Below are 24,415 nucleotides of genomic sequence, written 5' to 3' on the forward strand. Positions count from 1 at the left end.
GATGATTGGTTGCTACTTTATCTCTCTCCAAGCGTTGATGCATATGTCCCTATGTCTGCACTGCACGTACTTGTGTCCACTTGTTTTCCGGAGCTTGTGGAGAAAGCAAGATACACTCTGCAACTAAGCGAACGTTTAGCTCATCACCCCAAAGTGTTCTCCAGCTACCTGTAGGAGAACATACATGCTCAACAATCACTGGTTGAAATAATTTTTTGCAAAACTTTTTGATCATCTTTCCGAATAAATCAACATGGGGGAAAAAAAGTAATACCCCAAGGATTAGATTGTGGTCATATATATAACCAAACATATAAAGAAAATTAAAGTACAAGTGCTATCCAACAGAGTATACACTTATTCTTTAATTTGGACAAATATTTAGTTACAAGTATTTAATCCACCAAGGAAGACCACAAGCAGATGCCTTTTTCTACTTACCATTTGTTTGAAAGCATTTTCCAGTGCTCCAATGACAAGGCTCTCAGGAAACACTTGTTTCTCAGTGTGGAAACGGATTGTGGTCTCCAGAGGGGGCTCAGTTTTCTCATGAGTTGGAGTGCATGAAGCATTTTCTGCCGCAGTGGCGTTACACAGACACAGAGGAGCAGCAACTGTAGGCTGCTGCAGGATATATACAAGGTCTCTTAGCTGATCGCAAATGTGAAGGTGAAGGAGCCTTGATGAAGTTAATGCACATCCATATCCGGCGTGACCATCAAATAGTCCCCAGTAATAGAAACAGAGCATGTCACTGACCTGAAGTGTAAGAACCAAAGGTAAATAACTGACTGCATATGCACGCATCTGCTTTCATACAGTACAAAGCCATCCTGAACGACAGTACATGAAGATTTTCTTACAGTGAACTTAAAGTGTACTGTACAATATGTTTTCTTTCTAGATTTAATGCTCAGAGATGCCATCGAGTTTTTCATTATGGAGTTGACCACAGAAGATAACAAATCTATGGTATTTGTTTGACCTAAGTGCCAAAGGACCACAGTTGTGTCAATTTTAAATATTGTGCATAAGCAAATGGGATAGCTCCAGCCACTGGCAGTCAGACAGAGGGTGAACACATACACTCACATTACCGACATCAACTATTTTCACAGTATGAACAATTAAGTTGTTGATCTTTATTGTTCTTTAATGAACACAGGGCCAGCAGCTTTACAAATGCCATCCTCTGCAATGCAAATGCAGGAGGAGGCGCATACCACCTCCTTCCTGCATTTCAGATGCGATCACATCTGGGATGAACATTGGTTGCGATGTTCATCTGCGACGTCAGACTGAGTAAAGCTGGCCATACACCTAAAGATTTATTGTCCAATCTGTCTGGTTGGAATGAAAATCTGGTAATGGATGGGAGCAAATGACAATTGACCATTTGCTCCCAAATACCGGAAAGCAGAAATCCTTTTCTCGTAGTCCGTAGAGGATACTGGGGTCCACATTAGTACCATGGGTATAGACGGGTACACTAGGAGCCATGGGCACTTTAAGAAATCAATAGTGTGCACTGGCTCTTCCATCTATGCCCCTCCTACGAGACTCAGTCTAGAAACTGTGCCCAAGGAGACGGACATATCCTGAGGAAGGATGTAACAGAACAGTGGTGAGATTCGAACCAGCACACACAAACAAGAGGAAAGCCATGCTAACCAAAACTGAACAGGAACAACAACAGCTGAACCAACAATACTACTTAACGAAGTAACAGGGCAGGAAACACGAAGCACTGGGCGGGCGCCCAGTATCCTCTACGGACTACAAAAAAAAGATTTACCGGTAGGTACCGTATATACTCGAGTATAAGCCGACTTTTTCAGCACTTTTTTGTGTGCTGAAAAAGCCACCTCGGCTTATACTCGAGTCAGCGTTAGGAGGGACACGGAGAGCACAGCGCGCGGCTCTCCTGTGTCCCTCCTGCGTCTCCGGCGGCAGCGGCGTGTGTGTGTTAAAGGAAGTGCACGAACCGGCACTTCCTTTAACACACGCCTTTGCCGCCGGAGACGCAGGAGGGACACAGGAGAGCCGCGCGGTGCACTCTCCGTGTCCCTCCTTTAGAAGACCGCGCGGGAGCGACGGAGGGTAAGTATCTAGCACTGTGGGGCATATCTGGCACTGTGGGGCATATCTGGCACACCTGGCACTGTGGGGCATACCTGGCACACCTGGCACTGTGGGGCATATCTGGCACTGTGGGGCACATCTGGCACTGTGGGGCACATCTGGCATTGTGCGGCATAGCTGGCACTGTGGGGCATAGCTGGCACTGTGGGGCACATCTGGCACTGTGGGGCACATCTGGTACTGTGGGGCATATCTGGCACATCTGGCACTGTGGGGCATATCTGGCACTATGAGGTCTGTGTACGGGTAGAGCTACATTTCCCACCCTAGGATTATACTCGAGTCAATAAGTTTTCCCAGGTTTTTGTGGTAAAATTAGGTGCCTCGGCTTATATTCGGGTCGACTTATACTAGAGTATATATACGGTAATTAAAATCCTATTTTCTCTTACTTCCTAGAGGATATTGGGGTCCAAATTAGTTCCAAGGGGATGTACTAAAGCTCCCAAACCAGGTGGGAGAGTGCTGAGGTTCCTGCAGAACTGATTGACCAAACTGCAGGTCCTCAGAGGCCAAAGTATCGAACTTGTAGAACTTAGCAAACGTGTTCGAACCCAACCAAGTAGCTCCTCGGCAGAGCTGTAAAGCCGAGACACCCCCGGCAGCCGCCCAGGAAGAACCCACCGACCTAGTAGAGTGGGCCTGTACTTTAAGAACCGGCAATCCTCCCGTTGAATAAGCATGCTGGATAGTAAGTCTGATTCAGCGAGCAATAGACTGCTTTGAAGCAGGACACCCAATTTCTTGGGATCACAGAAAACAAACAGCGAGTCAGATTTTCTGTGACGAGCTGTCCTCTTCACTTAGATCTTCAAAACCCTCACAACATCCAGGGACTTTGAGGTAGCAGAGGTGTCAGTAAGCACCGGAACCACAATAGGTTGGTTGATATGAAACGCAGACACTACCTTAGGAAGAAACTACTGACGAGTTCTGAGTTCAGCTCTATCCTGATGAAAAATCAAATAGGGGCTTTTGTGAGACAACGCCCCCAGTTCGGACACACGCCTTGCGGAAGCCAAGGCCAACAGTGTAACAGTCTTCCATGTAAGAAACTTAACATCAACCTCCTGTAAAGGTTCAAACCAGTCCGATTGCAGAAACTGCAACACCACGATAAGATCCCAAGGTGCCGTGGGAGGCACAAAGGGCGGTTGGATGTGCAGAACACCCTTCAAGAACGTCTGAACCTCAGGGAGGGAAGCCAATTGTTTCAGGAAGAAAATGGACAAGGCCGAAATCTGGACTTTCAAGGAGCCCAAACGTAGGCCCACATCCACACCTGACTGTAGAAAAAGGGAGAAAACGTCCTAGTTGAAATTCCACTGCAGGAAATTTCCTGTTTTCACACCAAGAGACATATTTTTTCCAAATACGGTGGTAATGTTTAGACATTACCCCCTTCCTAGCTTGGATCAGGGTTGGAATAACCTTGTTCGGAATGCCTTTCTGGGCTAAAATCTGATGCTCAACTTCCATGCCATCAAACGTAGCCGTGGTAAGTCTTGATAGACGAATGGCACCTGTTGCAGAAGATCCTCTCATAGAGGCAGAGGCCACGGGTCCTCCAGGAGCAACTCCAGTAGATCCGCGTACCAGGCCCTTCTCGGCCAATCTGGAACAATGAGAATTGCTTGAACCTTTTCCCTTTTAATTCCTTTGAGAATTCTTGGGATCAGAGGAAGAGGTGGGAACGCGTAAAGCATCTGGTAGACCCATGGAGTCACCAGAGTGTCCACCACCACTGCTTGTGGGTCCCTGGACCTGGAACAATAGCGTTTTAGCTTCTTGTTGAGACGAGAGGCCATCATGTCTATCTGTGGAATGCCCCACCGACTTGTTAAGGACTTGAACGCCTGTGGGTGAAGGCCCCAATCTCCTGGGTGGAGGTCGTGTCTGCTGAGGAAGTCCGCATCCCAGTTGTCTACTCCCAGAATGAAGATTGCCGACAGCGCCACCGCGTATCTTTCTGCCCAGAGGAGAATTTTTGTTACCTCTGACATTGCAGCCCTGCTCTTCGTTCCGCCCTGTCGCTTTATGTACATTACTGCCGTCACATTGTCCGAATGAACCTGAATGGTTTGATCTTGAAAAAGATGCAAAACTAGAAGAAAAGCGTTGTATATGGCCCTTAGTTTCAGAATGTTGATCAGAAGAACGGCTTCCTGACTTGACCACTTTCCTTGGGTGACTGCTCCCCAACCTCTGAGGCTTGCGTCCGTGGTTAGCAGAATCCAATTTTGAATCCCGAACCGCCGACCCTCGGTCAGGTGAGAAGTCTGGAGCCACCACAGAAGAGAAATCCTGGCTTTTGGCGACAAACGTATCCTCTGGTGCATGTGAAGATGCGATCCGGACCATTTGTCCAACAGATCCAGCTGGAATGGCCTTGCATGAAACCTTATGTACTGCAGAGCCTCGTAAGAGCCTACCATCTTCCCCAGAAGGCTAATGCACAGATGCACCGATATTGGGGTTGGTTTTCGGACACCCCGCACCATTGACTGGATTACCAATGCCTTTTCCAACGGAAGGAACACCCTTTGGTCCTCCATATTCAGGATCATTCCTAGGAACGGAAGCCTCCGTGTTGGTTCCAGGTGGGATTTTGGCAGGTTCAGAATCCACCCGTGATCCTGGAGAAGTCAGGTTGAGAGGGCAATGCTGTCCAACAACCTCTCCCTGGAAGGCGCTTTTATCAGCAGGTCGTCCAGGTCTGGTATTATGTTCACCCCTGCTTGCGGAGGAGAAACATCATCTCTGCCATTACCCTGGTGAATACCTTCGGTGCCGTGGAGAGGTCATATGGCAGGGCCTGAAATTGGTAGTGACAGTCCTGCAGTGCAAACCTTAGATACGCCTGATGAGGCGCCCAAATTGGAATGTGAAAGTATGCATCCTTGATGTCCAGAGACACCAGGAATTCCCCCTCCTCCAGAGGCTCCATCTTTAATTTGAACACCCTTAAATACAGGTTCAGAGATTTGAGGTTGAGAATGAGCCTCACTGAACCGTCCGGTTTCAGAACCACAAAAAGGCTGGAGTAATAACCTTTGTTTTGTAGATAAAGTGGAACTGGGACAATGACCAGAGTCTGAACCAGTTTTTGAATTGCTGCCTGTAAAGTCACACTTGCTTCCGGAGAAGCTGGTAAGCCTGATTTGAATAATCTGTGAGGTGGGAGTTCCTGAAACTCCAGTCTGTATCCCTGGGCCATAAGATCTATGACCCAGGGATCCTGGCAAGATGTTGCCCAAACGTGACTGAAATAACGTAACCGAGCTCCCACCTGCCTGTCTTGCTGAAGGCTTTGAGGAAGCAGAGTCGGGGTTCTGTTCCTGAGAACCTGCAACGGCCAGTTTTCTGGGTTTACCTTTACTACCTTTGAAGGATGTAGAAGAACCCTTGGATCGGCCTTGGAATTTCGCTGTCTGAAAGGACTACAGAGTCGGAGCAGAGTAGGTTTGTCTAGCTGGGGGTGCTGCGGAAGGAAGGTACGTAGACTTACCCGCCGTAGCCTTGGATATCAACTTATCCAGTTAATCACCAAACAGGACTTCACCTGTGAGAGGTAGATTTTCCACTCCTCTCCTGGAATCTGCATCCGCCGTCCAGTGGCGCAGCCACAAGCCCCTGCGTGCTGAAAACTGCCATGGCAGTGGTGCGTGCGTTGAGCAAACCAATATCCTTTAAGGCCTCGACCATAAAGGTAGCAGAGTCCTGAATACGCTGCAGGAGTAAAATAATCTCCTTCCTGGGTAAGGTATCCAATCCATCAATTAAGTTACCTGACCACTGTGCAATGGCTTTAGTGATCCATGCGCAAGCAATAGTGGCCTCTGGGCCACCCCAGCAGCAGTGTACAGTGATTTGAGAGTGTTCTCAATCTTGCGGTCAGCTGTGTCCTTTAAGGATGCTGCCCCAGGAACAGGTAAGACTATCTTATACGACAGCCTAGATACCGATGCGACCACCATCGGCAGGTTTTCCCATTTCTTTCTATAATCCAGAGGAAAGGGAAAGCATGTAATTAATCTTTTAGGAATCTGAAATTTTTTGTCAGGATTAGCCGAAGTTTGTTCAAACAAAGTATTTAATTCCTTTGATGCCAGAAAGGTAGCTGAGGATTTCTTTTTTATATTAAAATGAGATTCCTCCTCAACCTCAGCCGTCTTATCAGGAATGTGCAGGACATTTCTGACAGCTTCTATCATGGCCTGTATGCCCTGTGACAGGACGGCACCCCCCCCCCCCCCACTCGCATCTACTTCACCCTCCTCTGGATCTGATGTATCGTCATCAGTATCACCCTGCATGAGTTGGGCCAGAGTACGCTTTTGCGGGCAAATGGCGAGGGAGTGAGATGCTGGTATGGGGACTGAATCCTTATTCATTAGGTCATCCATAGTCTGTCTTAAAATTTGCGTCTTTTTCTCATTATGGGATAATTTTGTAGAAATATTAGATATCATCCCTTTAATGGAAGATAACCATGGGGGTTCTGCCCCACTAGCCTGAGAATGGATGCTATCCTGAGTACAGTGTAGTGAGTCCCCAGGGGAGGAAAGACACTCCGCTGTGCATGACACGCAGTCCCTGGACATGAGAGTCTTAGGGAGACACAGAAGTCAGAGCCAGCCACACAGCGCCCCTTTAGCCAAAGCAAAAATTTTAGCTGGGTCGCGATACTAGCACCTTAATAGGGCTTAGTATACTATCACTGCTCCCCCCTCACTAAGACCCCCTGGTACCGTTGAGGAGATTAGGAGTCCTTGTATATGCTGCTTCTACAATATGCAGAGGGAAAATGGCACTGGTGAGCTGCTGGATCTGCTCAGAGAGAAGCCCCACCCCCTTAATGGCGCGTGGCTTCCCGCACTTTATTGAAACTGACCTGAGGTCATTTTTGTGAAAAACAGCGGGTTAAAACCCCTGTTATGTCTGTTGTCAGTGTGGGTAACAGTGGTGGCTCCGCGCGACCCTCAGCAGCGGGACACCTATATGAAAATGTCCTTCTGAGTCCCCGAAGCGCAGGCTGTACTCAGAGCTGCGCTCCTACCCTTGTGCCGCCATTCCCGCCGGCTGCCCGCTAATCAGGACGCCGGCGCTGTACTCACCACTCTTCAGTCTTCTGGCTCTGTTAGGGGGTGGCGGTGTGCTGTGGGAGGGTACGCTGCGCCGTGGTGTGGCTCGCGAATGGCTCCCTCAGGAGCTCAGTGTCCTGTCAGCAGAGAAACGGGACCATTAACTCTTTAGGAAGTTGGGCCGTTCTCCCCCCTAAGTCCCACGAAGCAGTCAGGCTGTTGCCAAACAGCCCTGTCTGAAAATAATAAATAGAAAAATAAAATGTATACAACTCTTCAGGAGCTCTCCAAAGCGTGACCGGCTCCTCCGGGCACATTTTCTAAACTGAGTCTGCTAGGAGGGGCATAGAGAGAGGAGCCAATGCACACTATTGATTTCTTAAATTGCCCAAGTCTCCTAATGGACCCGTCTATACCCATGGTACTAATGTGGACCCCAGTATCCTCTAGGACGTAAGAGAAATTGGTTAAATCCATTTGATTTAACCAATTTGTCTGAATGACCTTTTTTGTCAGTATTACGGTATTTAGGAGCAAATGATCAATTGTCATTTGCTCCCATACATTACCAGATTTTCATTCCAACCAGCCAGATCGGACAATAAATCTTTAGGTATATGGCCAGCTTAAGACTGAACTTACTCAGTGCAACTTGCAAAACCAAGAAAACTCCTGGAAAATGAGGGAAACATGCCCCCGTTTTCCACAAAGCCAGCCGTCTCCACCCCAGTACCTCCCACCGAACATCTCTGCCTGTCAATGAGGCAGAGGCGTTCGCATGCATGCGATGCGATCAAAGGACACGCGCAGGATTGCATAAGCGTCTCACCGTTGCACACTAGTGCACAAGGGGATTGCTAAGATTAGCATTTGCATATTATCACTCCTGCTGTTCCGATAGCTCCCACCTCTGAATCAGGCCCATAATACCAATTTACATCCAGCTCTTCAGAAGGCTTGTAATGTGAGCACTAAACTATGTTCATATTACCTACTGGCCATTACAGAAACGGTAATAACAAAGGCTACAATTTGTGGTACCCAATTTATGTGAACACTAATAGCACTCACCTTGTTACTTCTTTGCAAATCAGAGTTGAAGCTTTCCTCAGTGCGTAATTCACTGCAATTGTTATTCCATTTGTTATCCCTTTCTTCAACAACCACAAATTCACAACAAGCTTGGTCTTCATTGTGCTGGCTTTTTCCAGCATTAATCACTCTGCAGTGAAATAAATACAGAAAAACATCATTAATAGATCAATGAATCACAGACAGGTTTGGCACCAATGGTGTTTCAGTATAAGTGTGTGATGGCACCAGAGTGTATTCCGTATTGTTACTGTAAGCACATGTGAGCAATGGTCTGTGTGCCATTTTCTGCGCAGCATCATGCTAAACCTATTTTACTTACATACAGTATGCATACAGGGAAATATAATTGGTACTTGCATTTCTGTAAAGCTAGAAGAAAAAAACACTCAGAGCCCTATTTACTAAGGTCCGTATTTTTGCCGCCATAACTTACATCTGCTGTTGCCACAATTCGCAGCAATAACACCTTAATTACCATTTAACCCATGACAGGACAGATCATCTAATAGGAAGCTGTCCCGGTGATAATTTCCCTAAATAAAATTTCCTTTGCACATTACTTATCCCAGCATTAAAGAAGGTATTTGTCCTGGTCATGTGCACAGTCCAGACTGCCTATAGTCGCTAATGTCATCTGAAAATGGTGTTAGCGATCTGGAGCATACTTACCTACTCTCAGGGCCGGATTAAGGGCTACATGGGCCTGGAGCTGAAAATATTCAAGGGTATTGTGAGGAACAGGAGAGGTGTTATCAGTGCTGTGTGGGTGTGGTGAGTTCCATGTGGGCGTGTACATCCCCTACACTACCAGCTCCAATGTCTCCCTAAATATGTAAAAAATAAGAATTTACTTACCGATAATTCTATTTCTCGGAGTCCGTAGTGGATGCTGGGGTTCCTGAAAGGACCAGGGGGAATAGCGGCTCCACAGGAGACAGGGCACAAAAGTAAAGCTTTCCGATCAGGTGGTGTGCACTGGCTCCTCCCCCTATGACCCTCCTCCAAGCCAGTTAGGTACTGTGCCCGGACGAGCGTACACAATAAGGGAGGAATTTTGAATCCCGGGTAAGACTCATACCAGCCACACCAATCACACCGTACAACTTGTGATCTAAACCCAGTTAACAGTATGATAACAGCGGAGCCTCTGAAAAGATGGCTCACAACAATAATAACCCGATTTTTGTAACTATGTACAAGTATTGCAGATAATCCGCACTTGGGATGGGCGCCCAGCATCCACTACGGACTCCGAGAAATAGAATTATCGGTAAGTAAATTCTTATTTTCTCTATCGTCCTAGTGGATGCTGGGGTTCCTGAAAGGACCATGGGGATTATACCAAAGCTCCCAAACGGGCGGGAGAGTGCGGATGACTCTGCAGCACCGAATGAGAGAACTCCAGGTCCTCCTTAGCCAGGGTATCAAATTTGTAGGATTTTACAAACGTGTTTGCCCCTGACTAAATAACCGCTCGGCCAAGTTGTAAAGCCGAGACCCCTCGGGCAGCCGCCCAAGATGAGCCCACCTTCCTTGTGGAATGGGCATTTACATATTTTGGCTGTGGCAGGCCTGCCACAGAATGTGCAAGCTGAATTGTATTACACATCCAACTAGCAATAGTCTGCTTAAAAGCAAGAGCACCCAGTTTGTTGGGTGCATACAGGATAACAGCAAGTCAGTTTTCCTGACTCCAGCCGTCCTGGAACCTATATTTTCAGGGCCCTGACAACATCTAGCAACTTGGAGTCCTCCAAGTCCCTAGTAGGTGCAAGGCACCACAATAAGCTGGTTCAGGTGAAACACTGACACCACCTTAGGGAGAGAACTGGGGACGAGTCCGCAGCTCTGCCCTGTCCGAATGGACAAACAAATATGGGCTTTTTTGAGAAAAAAACCACCAATTTGACACTCGCCTGGTCCAGGCCAGGGCCAAGAACATGGTCACTTTTCATGTGAGATGCTTCAAATCCACAGATTTGACTGGTTTTAAACCAATGTGATTTGAAGAATCCCAGAACTACGTTGAGATCCCACAGTGCCACTGGAGGCACAAAAGAGGGTTGTATATGCAATACTCCCTTGACAAAGTTCTGGACTTCAGGAACTGAAGCCAATTCTTTCTGGAAGAAAATTGACAGGGCCGAAATTTGAACCTTAATGGACCCCAATTTGAGGCCCATAGACACTCCTGTTTGCAGGAAATGCAGGAATCGACCGAGTTGAAATTTCTTTGTGGGGCCTTCCTGGCCTCACACCACGCAACATATTTTCGCCACATGTGGTGATAATGTTGTGCGGTCACCTCCTTTCTGGCTTTGACCAGGGTAGGAATGACCTCTTCCGGAATGCCTTTTTCCCTTAGGATCCGGCGTTCCACCGCCATGCCAACAAACGCAGCTGCGGTAAGTCTTGGAACAGACATGGTACTTGCTGAAGCAAGTCCCTTCTTAGCGGCAGAGGCCATAAGACCTCTGTAAACATCTCTTGAAGTTCCGGGTACCAAGTCCTTCTTGGCCAATCCGGAGCCATGAGTATAGTTCTTACTCCTCTACGTCTTATAATTCTCAGCACCTTAGGTATGAGAAGCAGAGGAGGGAACACATACACCGACTGGTACACCCACGGTGTTACCAGAACGTCCACAGCTATTGCCTGAGGGTCTCTTGACCTGGCGCAATACCTGTCCCGTTTTTTGTTCAGACGGGACGCCATCATGTCCACCTTTGGTATTTCCCAACGGTTTACAATCATGTGGAAAAAACTTCCCGATGAAGTTTCCACTCTCCCGGGTGGAGGTCGTGCCTGCTGAGGAAGTCTGCTTCCCAGTTTCCATTCCCGGGATGAAACACTGCTGACAGTGCTATCACATGATTTTCCGCCCAGCGAAAAGTCCTTGCAGTTTTTGCCATTGCCCTCCTGCTTCTTGTGTCGCCCTGTCTGTTTACGTGGGCGACTGCCGTGATGTTTTTCCCACTGGATCAATACCGGCTGACCTTGAAGCAGAGGTCTTGCTAAGCTTAGAGCATTATAAATTTACCCTTAGCTCCAGTATATTTATGTGGAGAAAAGTCTCCAGACTTGATCACACTCCCTGGAAATTTTTTCCTTGTGTGACTGCTCCCCAGCCTCTCGGGCTGGGCTCCGTGGTCACCAGCATCCAATCCTGAATGCCGAATCTGCGGCCCTCTAGAAGATGAGCACTCTATAACCACCACAGGAGAGACACCCTTGTCCTTGGATATAGGGTTATCCGCTGATGCATCTGAAGATGCGATCCGGACCATTTGTCCAGCAGATCCCACTGAAAAGTTCTTGCGTGAAATCTGCCGAATGGAATTGCTTCGTAGGAAGCCACCATTTTCTACCAGGACCCTTGTGCAATGATGCACTGTTTTTAGGAGGTTCCTGACTAGCTCGGATAACTCCCTGGCTTTCTCTTTCGGGAGAAACACCTTTTTCTGGACTGTGTCCAGAATCATCCCTAGGCACAGCAGACGTGTCGTCGGGATCAGCTGCGATTTTGGAATATTTAGAATCCACCCGTGCTGTTGTAGCAGTATCCGAGATAGTGCTACTCCTACCTCCAACTGTTCCCTGGACTATGCCCTTATCAGGAGATCGTCCAAGTAAGGGATAATTAAGACGCCTTTTCTTCGAAGAAGAATCATCATTTCGGCCATTACCTTAGTAAAGACCCGGGGTGCCGTGGACAATCCAACGGCAGCGTCTGAAACTGATAGTGACAGTTCTGCACCACGAACCTGAGGTACCCTTAGTGAGAAGGGCAAATTTGGGACATAGAGGTAAGCATCCCTGATGTCCCGGGACACTATATAGTCCCCTTCTTCCTGTTCGTTATCACTGCTCTGAGTGACTCCATCTTGATTTGAACCTTTGTAAGTGTTCAAAAATTTTTTTAGATTTAGAATAAGTCTCACCTAGCCTTCTGGCTTCAGTACCACAATATAGTGTGGAATAATACCCCTTTTCTTGTAGTAGGAGGGGTAATTTAATTATCACCTGCTGGGAATACAGCTTGTGAATTTTTTCCCATACTGCCTCCTTGTCGGAGGGAGACCTTGGTAAAGCAGACTTCAGGAGCCTGCGAAGGGGAAACGTCTCGACATTCCAATCTGTACCCCTGGGATACTACTTGTAGGATCCAGGGGTCCTGTACGGTCTCAGCGCCATGCTGAGAACTTGTCAGAAGCGGTGGAACGCTTCTGTTCCTGGGAATGGGCTGCCTGCTGCAGTCTTCTTCCCTTTCCTCTATCCCTGGGCAGATATGATCTTATAGGGACGAAAGGACTGAGGCTGAAAAGACGGTGTCTTTTTCTGCAGAGATGTGACTTAGGGTAAAAACGGTGGATTTTCCAGCAGTTGCCGTGGCCACCAGGTCCGATGGACCGACCCCAAATAACTCCTCATCCTTTATACGGCAATACACCTTTGTGCCGTTTGGAATCTGCATCACCTGACCACTGTCGTGTCCATAACATCTTCTGGCAGTTATGGACATCGCATTTACTCTTGATGCCAGAGTGCAAATATCCCTCTGTGCATCTCGCATATATAGAAATGCATCCTTTAAATGCTCTATAGTCAATAAAATACTGTCCCTGTCAAGGGTATCAATATTTTTAGTCAGGGAATCCGACCAAGCCACCCCAGCTCTGCACATCCAGGCTGAGGCGATCGCTGGTCGCAGTATAACACCAGTATGTGTGTATATACTTTTTATGATATTTTCCAGCCTCCTGTCAGCTGGTCCTTGAGGACGGCCCTATCTATAGACGGTACCGCCACTTGTTTTGATAAGCGTGTGAGCGCCTTATCCACCCTAAGGGGTGTTTCCCAACGCGCCCTAACTTCTGGCGGGAAAGGGTATACCGCCCATAATTTTCTATCGGGGGGAACCCACGCATCATCACACACTTTATTTAATTTATCTGATTCAGGAAAAACTATGGTAGTTTTTTCACATCCCACATAATACCCTCTTTTGTGGTACTTGTAGTATCAGAAATATGTAACACCTCCTTCATTGCCTTTAACGTGTGGCCCTAATAAGGAATACGTTTGTTTATTCACCGTCGACACTGGATTCAGTGTCCCTGTCTGTGTCTGTGTCGACCGACTAAAGTAAACGGGCGTTTTAAAACCCCTGACTGTGTTTTTGAGACGTCTGGACCGGTACTAATTGTTTGTCGGCCGTCTCATGTCGTCAACCGACCTTGCAGCGTGTTGACATTATCACGTAATTCCCTAAATAAGCCATCCATTCCGGTGTCGACTCCCTAGAGAGTGACATCACCATTACAGGCAATTGCTCCGCCTCCTCACCAACATCGTCCTCCTACATGTCGACACACACGTACCGACACACAGCACACACACAGGGAATGCTCTGATAGAGGACAGGACCCACTAGCCCTTTGGAGAGACAGAAGGAGAGTTTGCCAGCACACACCAAAAACGCTATAATTATATAGGGACAACCTTATATAAGTGTTTTCCCTTATAGCATCTTTTTTATATATTTCTAACGCCAAATTAGTGCCCCCCCTCTCTGTTTTAACCCTGTTTCTGTAGTGCAGTGCAGGGGAGAGCCTGGGAGCCTTCCCTCCAGCCTTTCTGTGAGGGAAAATGGCGCTGTGTGCTGAGGAGATAGGCCCCGCCCCTTTTTCGGCGGCCTCGTCTCCCGCTCTTAACGGATTCTGGCAGGGGTTAAATATCTCCATATAGCCTCCGGAGGCTATATGTGAGGTATTTTTAGCCAAAATAGGTTTTCATTTGCCTCCCAGGGCGCCCCCCTCCCAGCGCCCTGCACCCTCAGTGACTGCCGTGTGAAGTGTGCTGAGAGGAAAATGGCGCACAGCTGCAGTGCTGTGCGCTACCTTTAGAAGACTGAGGAGTCTTCTGCCGCCGATTCTGGACCTCTTCTTATTTCAGCATCTGCAAGGGGGCCGGCGGCAAGGCTCCGGTGACCATCCAGGCTGTACCTGTGATCGTCCCTCTGGAGCTGATGTCCAGTAGCCAAGAAGCCAATCCATCCTGCACGCAGGTGAGTTCACTTCTTCTTCCCTAAGTCCCTCGTTGCAGTGATCCTGTTGCCAGCAGGACTCACTGTAAAATAAAAAACCTAAGCTAAACTTTTCTAAGCAGCTCTTTAGGAGAGCCACCTAGATTGCACCCTTCTCGGCCGGGCACAAAAATCTAACTGGCTTGGAGGAGGGTCATAGGGGGAGGAGCCAGTGCACACCACCTGATCGGAAAGCTTTACTTTTGTGCCCTGTCTCCTGCGGAGCCGCTATTCCCCCTGGTCCTTTCAGGAACCCCAGCATCCACTAGGACGATAGAGAAATATAAGAAATTGCATCATCTTGTAAGAAAAATAGAAATGCAATCTTAATAGTTATCATTTTTGGCCAACAATTTGGCCAGCTGGTGGCTAGTGATCGGACTATTATTATGTGGAGACCTGGAGCTTCATCCGCCCCACTGTTAATCTGGCCCTGCCTACTCTCCCGGGAAGCAGCAGGAGACTCCCAATTTTTCGGGTAGTCCCCCAACCACCAGAAGAGTGGGTGGATCTCTCGATTGCCACCCACTTCCTGGTGAAGTGGACAGGATGGTGAGATAATGCTAGGAATTGTAGGTACATAAGGAGGGGGTAGGGCTAAACTACTCTAATCATGCCATTTTAGCTCCTCACCCTCCTGCAATTCACAGCAATCTGCAGTGGCAGGTCCGGTGCCTAATGACATGAGAGCCTGGCCTGCCACCTGAAGTGGTCAGCTACATCTTCTCTCCATGCTTCTCCCAGAGAGGAGGACTTCAAAGTCAGCAAGTATGATCTGGGGTCAAGCTCTGTGAAGCTTGCTTCTTGCAGCGTGACAAATTGGTGAAACCTGCAGTCCCCACTGAGAATTATGGGGATTGATACTTATATTACTGATATCTCCAGGTTCAGACCTAGAAAAAAGGCGCTATAGGCATTGGGAAACAACAGTCTCTGCATGATGTTGGCTTAATCAATAGCGCACATCCTAATCCTGTTTTACAAACCAACAAACTTTAGTGAGATGCCAGAAAAAATACAAAAACCTGCAGCCTGGCATTACATGTAAATAAAGGCGGATATTGCTTGCGATACACCCTAAATAATAACTGTAATTAGCTCCAAACAGAACCTATTTTTGAACCAGTATGACTAAGCTGTGAATAACCACTGGGATTGAAATACACTGACATAGCACAGAATTGTTTGCAGAAGCAAATTTATATTCCAGTGACAGAGGTAGATTCTTCTGAAAACACTGTAAATAGTTTACATTGCCGACAGACACATTCAGTGATGGTCTAGGTCACAGGTTCTCAAACTCAGTCCTCAGGACCCCACACAGTGCATGTTTTGCAGGTCTCCTCACAGAATCGCAAGTGAAATAATTAGCTGCATCTGTGGACCTTTTAAAATGTGTCAGTGAGTAATTAATACACCTGTGCACCTGCTGGGTTACCTGCAAAACATGCACTGTGTGGGGTCGTGAGGACCAAGTTTGAGAACCACTGGTCTAGGTTATAAGGTAAGACTAATAATTTATTATTTAATGCTAAATTGATTTATTTAATCAATGACAGCATCATATGTCCAGACAGATCTGTTTAAACCATTTAGTCAGCTACCAATGCAACATATTGGTGGGGCTTTGAATGTGGCATGGTAGAGGGCACTAGACACACTGGCATCAGTATAATTAGAACAACACTTCTTTGGAACAGATGACTGATTTAAGCAGTCCAGTTTTTACAGAGAAACAGAATAAAGGGGCAGATGTATCAATCTTTGATAGTGATAAAGTGGAGAAGTTGCCCATAGCAACCTGTCATCTTCTAGCTGTCATTTATATACCATACTAAATAAATGTTAGAAGCTGGATGGTTGTTATGTGCAACTTCTCCACTTTTTCTCTTTGGAAAATTTGTTATACAGTTAATACACACACGTGGTTCTATTTTGGCCAATATCTCATGATACTGATTCAGATGGCAACTGAAAGTTTGGGAATGTGGAATGCCCCAAGGGTGGTGCAGACAAGCCTCAAGTAACCATACCTCATCTTCAAAAGCGCACTGCTTCTGAGAACTCGCTGTTCTAAAGGTGCCCACTCAGTATGACGATATCGTGCTTAATCGGGCCGATGTATCGTGAGTAAGTGGATTGTATCATATGTGGTCCACTAACAATTACGATCTGTGGCGCGCTCTCGGGGGCTGTAAGTAGGGATTTCAGAATTTACCTGCAGTAGGTAAGATCTGGCCCTGTCATTTGCGATGAGGTGCTGTAACGCTAGATCGTATACGATCTAGCGTTAGCACATTGTGAGTAGAAGCAGCTGGACTCACGATATCGTGAGTCAAGGAGCTTCCAGGAGCTGGCGGGGAGTTGAAGGGGTGGACCTCTTCCTTGTGTATGGGCACCTTAAAACTTCAAATGTCTGGAAGTATTATTTAACTAACAGCTGATACAAGTGTTAATACAGATTTTTTTGGGATAAAACCGGTGGATTGGTCCTGCGCTTAGGGGTTGTATGCTTAGGGGCAGATTGGGATGGAAAATCAGCCAGGGAAATTTTTGGAATCAGCCCTAATGGGGGTGCGGTCTGATGAGGCGGTGGGGTCTGTTGAGGAGGCGGGATCCCTTCTCATAGGGCCTGATTGTACGCAATTGCGGCCTTCCTTGCGTGTTTTGCTGCAGTTGTGTCTGAGACCAGGGACGGATTGGGAGTGGCCCTGTAAAATAGTCATGGCAATATCACTGGATGGCAGAGTTGCTGTACTGGAGGTGAAATAACAGAATGAATGGGGACAATGGAATGTACTGAGTGCGGTGGGCTGCCTGTCATGGTGGGGGTTGGGTCCACATGAGAACACATAAAACAGCCCCCAAAGATATGTTGGCTCACCAGGAATCTTCCTAGTGAGCCCTATGGCCAATCCGCCCCTGGGTATGCTAATGATGTAGGGAGCTGCTCTGAGCTGGAGACATCCAGACTCCTCAGTGGGTTTATTACGTATTCACTTTTGCAGGACTGCTGCACCTTATGTGTGGGAACGTCAGTTTCAAAAAAAGGTTTAAAGGTGGTGTATGTTGCCAATATGACAAGGCACCATTATAAATTAGAAAGGGTTTATTTAGATAACAGAGAGGCATATGTCGAAGTCGGAAAATATTACAGTACACACATCACATACAAACACCACATAGATGGCCTCCGTGCGCGTACTTATTCGGCCGTGCGTGCACATATTCGCAAATTGCGTATGATCGCTCACGCGGTCGTGCGTGTTAGCGCGTGGTATAAGTAATTACGGAGACGTTTGTACTCGCATGGAAAAGCCACAAAGACATATCACATATTTAATCCATATATTGCATAAATCAGCCACTGTCTGCTCATCCTTCTAATAGCATGAAGATGGTTCGCACATAAATTATCCTCCCAGAAACTTTAACACAATGTACCAGATAGCCTTATTTACGTAAAACTTTGAAATCCTATGAAGAAGGCAAATACCTTTGGTTACCCCCATTGTTCTAGAGTTGTCCAGTATCTGTCGAAGACAATAAATACTGGATTGTCATTGCCTTATCTGAAGACAGGACAAACAGAAAGACAATATCCAGGAACCTAGGTTGACTGAAGAGAAACTCAATTATCAATAGCTAACAAATTACAAACCAGACATTTAGAAATCTGAGGTAATAACATTCATAGTCTAAACTCTTGGAGATATAGGTATATATATATATATATATATATATATATATATATATATTTTTATTTTTTTTTCCCCTAACAAATTGTAATAGCAGGAGTGTATGTGTATGTAGATATATGTATATCTTCAGGATGGAAATAGATAATCATATCATGTGTGGGATCATATTGTTCTGAGTCACGTAAACATTAATCTGGGGGGGTATAAGAATATTATCATATATTGCAACATTAAGTTATTAATAATACCAGATTTATGTATGATTAATGTGATGGGTTTAACTGGTCATGGGGCGGAACTCAGATGCAAACAACAGAAATCACATCTCAAGTCTTAGCCATCGCCCACCTCTTGAGCTGACCAATGATCCCCGGGGCACAGGATATGTCCCACCCCCGAACCAATGGAAGAAGAGCACACAGTGTCTATTGTATTATGTTTTGATCTATTGTATAAAAAGCCAGCTGCATGCCTGGTCCCACACAGACTCTGAAGGTCATCTACCTTGATGACTGAGGACCGGACGGGAAGCGCAGGCGAAACCAAAATGTATGTACCACTGACCGTAGCTATTTTCTATTGTATTGTATTGTAACCCCCTTTCAGTAATTATATGTTGGTGTGTCGGAACCCAGCATCTTAAATACAATCTGGTGTCGTGTCTCTTTTACCTGCTAAGGTTATAAGTGTATTTCAGTCACACATGTAGCTGCAAAGTGCTCACAGCGTGTCTTTGGGTGTGTACACACTGCGTGTACTTTGTACAGCCAGCGGGCGTTTGTACACAAAGTGCGTACATGGTACGGGGCTTTGTACGCTAATGGTGTCATAAGTACGTAGGCTAAGGTTTGATCACAGCAGCCGCAGTGGCTCCATTTTAAAAAGTGTATTTAATGTGTTTTTAAAGTGTTGCTTTTAGACCTGTATGTCGACGTTTACAATTGGGGGCTCCTCCGGTTTTTCACATGCTCGCAGGTCATAGCAGACTTAATCTATCAGCAAAGGGTGGAAAGTTATCCACGTAACCTTTTCCTGGTTGGTGGATGTTCTAAAAACCCTATTTGTGTGCTGGGGGAAAAGCTGCCGATCAGAACGAGTGGAAATTTTCTGTACAGAAAAACAAAGTGTATTTGAGTGAGTGAAAGTAGGAGTGAACGTATTGAACCCCGTGAATTCGGGATCCCTGTCGTTCGGTACACCAAGTGAGTGGAGGCTTGGCGGCGTGAGGCGGCTGACTCACGTTAGTATAGGTTTTGGAATACGTAAGTCGTGAGGAGACATATACAGGAGCATGGTAGGGAATTGTGACCCATATAGTTTTTTGATACGCCCCGGCTGAGGTTTTGCAGCTTGTGATTCAATTCCAGTGGTCGTAGGGCGGATAGGTAACAAGTACCTATACGCTGTGCGATTGGACCGCATGTTTGTGGGTGCGATACATAGCGCAACTTGATACCCCTTTATGAGCTTTTGCGTAAAATCACGGTATCATTATCGCTGTCGCTGTATAGAGCATACGCAAACTTTATTTGTGTACAAGTGCAGAAGGGAGTTTTCGCTGGTCTCTCTCAGGAAAATCTCCAACGGCAGATATTTACTGGAAAAGGTAAGTCACTCCTAAAAAAACTTCCAGTAAATATAGGTCAATTAGGGGCCTTAATTTGGGTACATTGCCTTCCGCTATCAACAGTGTATCGCAGTACCGGCCAACATGGGCGGGAGTGGGTGAAAGCGCTCTAAGAACTTTCACCGTCTGCTTATATTGAGTATTTTGGTGTTTGTGGGAAAAGGCCCACAATTATGGGAGCCAGTTGCTCAACTAAGAGACGTATGGTAGCCAGGGTTCAGGCAGGAGAGCCGCGGCCCAAAGGGTCCGCGAGGTTTATAATGTGTGGGAAAAATGGTCCACACGCTAAAGTTTATTGTGACGAATGGGTACGTATGACTGACAAAGATAGGGTATCATTCCCTAGGGTGGGCAGCTTTGAGCCAGAGGTATTACAGAACTTAAGGATAAGGATATGTCTGATAAAATCCAGAAAACAAAGGATTAGACATACAGATTGTTTAAATCTGTGGCAGCAAGAGGGGGATGTGCAAAGGGAACAAGCTCGCACAGCAGGTTCCAAACCTAGCGGGAAAACAATGGCGACCGCACCACCACCATATATTGATGGGGAGAAAGTGGCTACAAGCAATGGTGCATTGGTACAGGATAGGAAAGTGATTGATAAATGTACTAACGCTAACCCTTGCCAGCTGTATCCCATTTTAAATTTTCCCCAGGACTGTGAGCAGGAAGATGAACCCAGCACGATATCGGCACTCTCTCTAGCAGCCACCATACAGGATACTCATGTGGGCACGGCCCAATTACCAATGCTTGTAGCAAGGCCCCCTAGCGGAGGGATAAGTGAGGTCGTGTCCACAGGTAAGTACGGCACCATACACTATGCAGAGACAATAGCTCCTCACATTATAGAGTCAAACCAGAATGATGTAATTGAATTAAATCCTGTCAGGGTGATTGCAGTCCCCAATGGGAAGACTGACGCTCAGGGAGTAACTCCCATCAGGAACATTGCCATGCATTGTCCTTGGTCCCGAGCAGAGTTAAGGTCAATTATCCCAGAAAAGATCTAGTCGGATGCCAGAAGTTCATTAAAGAGTTAGGTAACACCCATGAGCCCACAAATAAAGATTGGCGAACAGTGCCACGGCTGTGTTTACCCTCAAATATTGACACCACAAAATTCATAACAGATTGTAAATTAGATGCAGAGGTACCTCTCACTGATGAATACAATCAGGAGAATGTACGGCAAATCAACCTGCACTTAGGAGTGTATTTCCCTACTGTTGTCAAATGGAATAAAATCTTCTCCATAAGACAAAAGGAAGGTGAAACGGCATCCGAATATTTCCATCGAGCACTGCAGGAAATAGCTAGATACACTGGGATCGAGGATATTAAAGATAATGCACACCATAGGGAGGTAGCTGTTTCAGTATTAATGGACGGGTTAAAAGAGGCACTGAGAACAAGAGTGCAGACCTCTCTACCTAACTGGAGAGGTATCTCGGTGGCTGCATTGAGAGAGTCCGCTATCGAGCACGATAGGAACATCAGTAAGCACAGGGAGTCACAGGGGGATAAGCTGATGACAGTAAGAATACAGGCTCTTACAACAAAATCACATCAGCCAAGACCCCTGATGGTAAGTCACATGTAGTAATATGCTATAATTGTCAGAAGGAAGGACATTACTCAAGGGAATGTATGAACAAAGGTACACATAATGTATACCGACCCCCTAGACCGGGATATGAACCATGCTATAACACACATAATTGGGAACAGGGACCACACAGAGGGGAAACACGGAGGTAACCACCTAGGAGGGACTAGCAGACCTCCGAAAACTCTCAGCTATCCCCCTCACATATCGTAGCTGCCAATGCGCTGCGGGAGGGTCCCACTACACAATAGGGGTTGGGCCACACCTGTAGTCTGCAGCCAGTGAAGTTGATTGCTAGCCTTGGTAGTGAACCTGAGGTCACGGTTGATGCAGCTGGTGTACCATTACCTTTTCTTGTAGATACAGGGGCGGCCAGGTCAGTGTTGAATTCCACATCAGGTGTAAAGACCACGGGAAAAATGATTTCGGCAATGGGAGTAACAGGAACGGTGCAACAATACCCTTTGAGTAGACCTGCAGAGATTACGATAGGGCCCTTGTAAACCAAATATTCTTTTCTGCTGGCTGCATCGGCTCCGACTAATCTACTCGGCAGAGATCTATTGTGTAAAATGCGGTGTGTCATATACTGTACTCCTGAGGGTGTCTTTTTAGATATACCTGAGAACCATGCTCAAGAAGTACAAGATATACTAGACACCCCTCAAAGGCTAATGTCGCATTCTACTGTTATACACACGTGTCCATCAAAGGTAGAGGAAATGATCTCGCAAATACCGGGTAATACAAGTAAAAGATGGTAGGATAGCTCCAAAAATCCCTCAGTATCCTCTGAAGCCAGAGGTAGAGTTAGGAGTGTACCCTGTCATAGAGCGGCTGTTACAGCAGGGCATCCTAGTCAGGACGTCCAGCACCGCCAATAGTCCCATCTTCCCTGTGGAAAAGAGTGGGGGGAGGGGTTACAGGCTAGTGCAGGATCTAAGGGGGATAAACAAGATAGTTGAGAGCCAATTCCCTGTAGTGCCCAATCCAGCTGTCATCCTCATGCAAATTCCCTCTACTGCAAAATTCTTCACTGTCATTGACCTCTGTTCTGCTTTCTTTTCCGTCCCTCTTCACCCTGACAGCCAATACCTCTTCGCTTTTACATACAGGGGAGTACAGTACACCTGGACTCGTCTCCCCCAAGGTTTCATTGACAGCCCGAGTATTTTCTCTCAGGCCTTGATGACTGTTTACAATCCTTTCAACCTGAGAGTGGATCAGTACTAATACAGTATGTCGATGACTTATTGTTGTGTTCTGACTCGAATCGTCCTTGAAAGACACAAAACAACTTCTGTTTCATCTTTCCCATACAGGACACAAGGTTTCAAAGGATAAGTTGCAGTTGTGCCGGACCAGGGTCAAATATTTGGGACACTGCTTGACAAAAGGACTTACACACATCACCGCTGATAGAATACAGGCGATTTGCGACATGACTCTGCCACAAACTCAGCAACAGATCCGCACCTTCCTTGGAATGTGTGGGTACTGTCGAAACTGGATGCCAGGGTTCTCTATACTGCTTTACCATTGCAAGAAATGGTCTCTTCGAACAAACCGGAACGGATCTCTCACACAGATGAGTCCGAACTGGCGTTTGAGAGACTCAGTGTCTGTCACAGGCACCTGCATTAGGTATGCCAGATTATGAGAAGCCCTTCGAAATACACGGTACTGAAAGTGCTGGGTACGCGGCAGGAGTCTTAACATAGAGACATGGTGATGCCAGCAGACCGGTAGCTTACTACAGTGCACAGTTGGACACTGTAGCGCGGTCTCTCCCCACTTGCTTGCGAAGTGTTGCAGCGATAGCTTTGCTGGTAAGTAAAAGCGAGGACGTAGTGTTAGGACACGACCTGACCACTCATACACCTCATGCAGTATCAGCCTTACTAAATTCCGCCCAAACCAGACATGTCTCATCTGCTCGGTTTACAAAGTGGGAATTATCACTGATGGCCCCGGTAAACATCACCATTAAGAGATGCAGCGCACTAAATCCTGCAACCTACTTGCCAAGTGTGCCTGGACAGGTACAAAGGGTGGAGGATGAGAATGATGATGAAGGAGGATATAGTGCAGATACTGATATGCATGATTGTATGGAATACCTGAATCAAACTTTCACAGCGAGACCTGACATCAGACGGAATCGGGAGACTTGTGCACTGGATATGCAGTTGTAGATGACGAAGGTATCATAGAAGCTGAACCCCTTGGCCCACCGCACTCAGCACAAGTTGCTGAGTTGGTCGCACTAACCAGAGCGTGTGAATTGGCCAAGGGTAAGTCAGCTAATATATACACAGACTCTAGGTACGCCTTTGGAGTGGTGCATGATTTTGGGGCCCTATGGCGCCTCAGAAATTTCATGACGGCAGCTGGCACACCTGTAGCGCATGCAGCACACATCAAAAGGCTTTTGACAGCAATACAAGAACCAGACAGAGTGGCTGTTATCAAGTGCAAAGCACACACTTACAACCAAGACCCAATTTCACTTGGTAACAGCCGGGCAGACGAAGCTGCTAAATCAGCAGCAAGCACCCCCATACAAACAACCATCACATCACTGATGACATTTAACACAGTCAACACACAACAGCTAATTGAAATGCAAAATTTGTGTTCCCTACAGGAAAAGGCGGTCTGGAGGGCAAAGGGATATGGCCAGGAGTCCTCAAGACTTTGGACAGGTGGACACGGTAAGCTGGTGGCCCCCAGAGCATATCTTCCAAGTCTAGCTGAGGCGGCACACAGTCTGACTCATCTGGGCAAAGAGGGTATGTGCAAGCTGGTAAGAGCCTACTGGTGTGCGCCAGGATTCTCTTCTCATGCAGGTAAGAGAGCAATGACATGTTTTACTTGCTTGAGGAAGAATATTGGTAAGACAATACCAACAGAGCCATCCCATATCCCTCCTACAGACGGACCTTTTCAGGTTACATAGTAACATAGTATCTAAGGTTGAAAAAAGACAATTGTCCATCGGGTTCAACCTATTTGTGGTCTCCTATGCACGATTATTTTGTATAAAATTTTGACTGAAGTTGCTGACTG

At 46.6% G+C, this 24,415-nt stretch overlaps 1 protein-coding gene across 2 annotated transcripts in view; it reads right to left on the reverse strand.

Moving 5' to 3' along the window:
- The window catches only part of PPM1J (protein phosphatase, Mg2+/Mn2+ dependent 1J), a 244,421-nt gene that overhangs the window by 100,563 nt on the left and 119,443 nt on the right, over window positions 1-24,415 (reverse strand). Inside the window, exons 2-3 of one of the 2 annotated variants that reach the window (XM_063955390.1) lie at window positions 8,298-8,448; window positions 442-759 (exon numbers count right to left, since the gene is read on the reverse strand). In XM_063955390.1, the coding sequence (XP_063811460.1) occupies window positions 442-759; window positions 8,298-8,448 (469 nt within the window). The remainder of the gene's footprint in view (window positions 1-441; window positions 760-8,297; window positions 8,449-24,415) is intronic. The other variant, XM_063955391.1, reaches the window with a different exon arrangement.

Source organism: Pseudophryne corroboree, chromosome 2 (genome assembly GCF_028390025.1).
Source record: "Pseudophryne corroboree isolate aPseCor3 chromosome 2, aPseCor3.hap2, whole genome shotgun sequence".
In the NCBI taxonomy this organism is placed as follows: Eukaryota; Metazoa; Chordata; class Amphibia; order Anura; family Myobatrachidae; genus Pseudophryne; species Pseudophryne corroboree.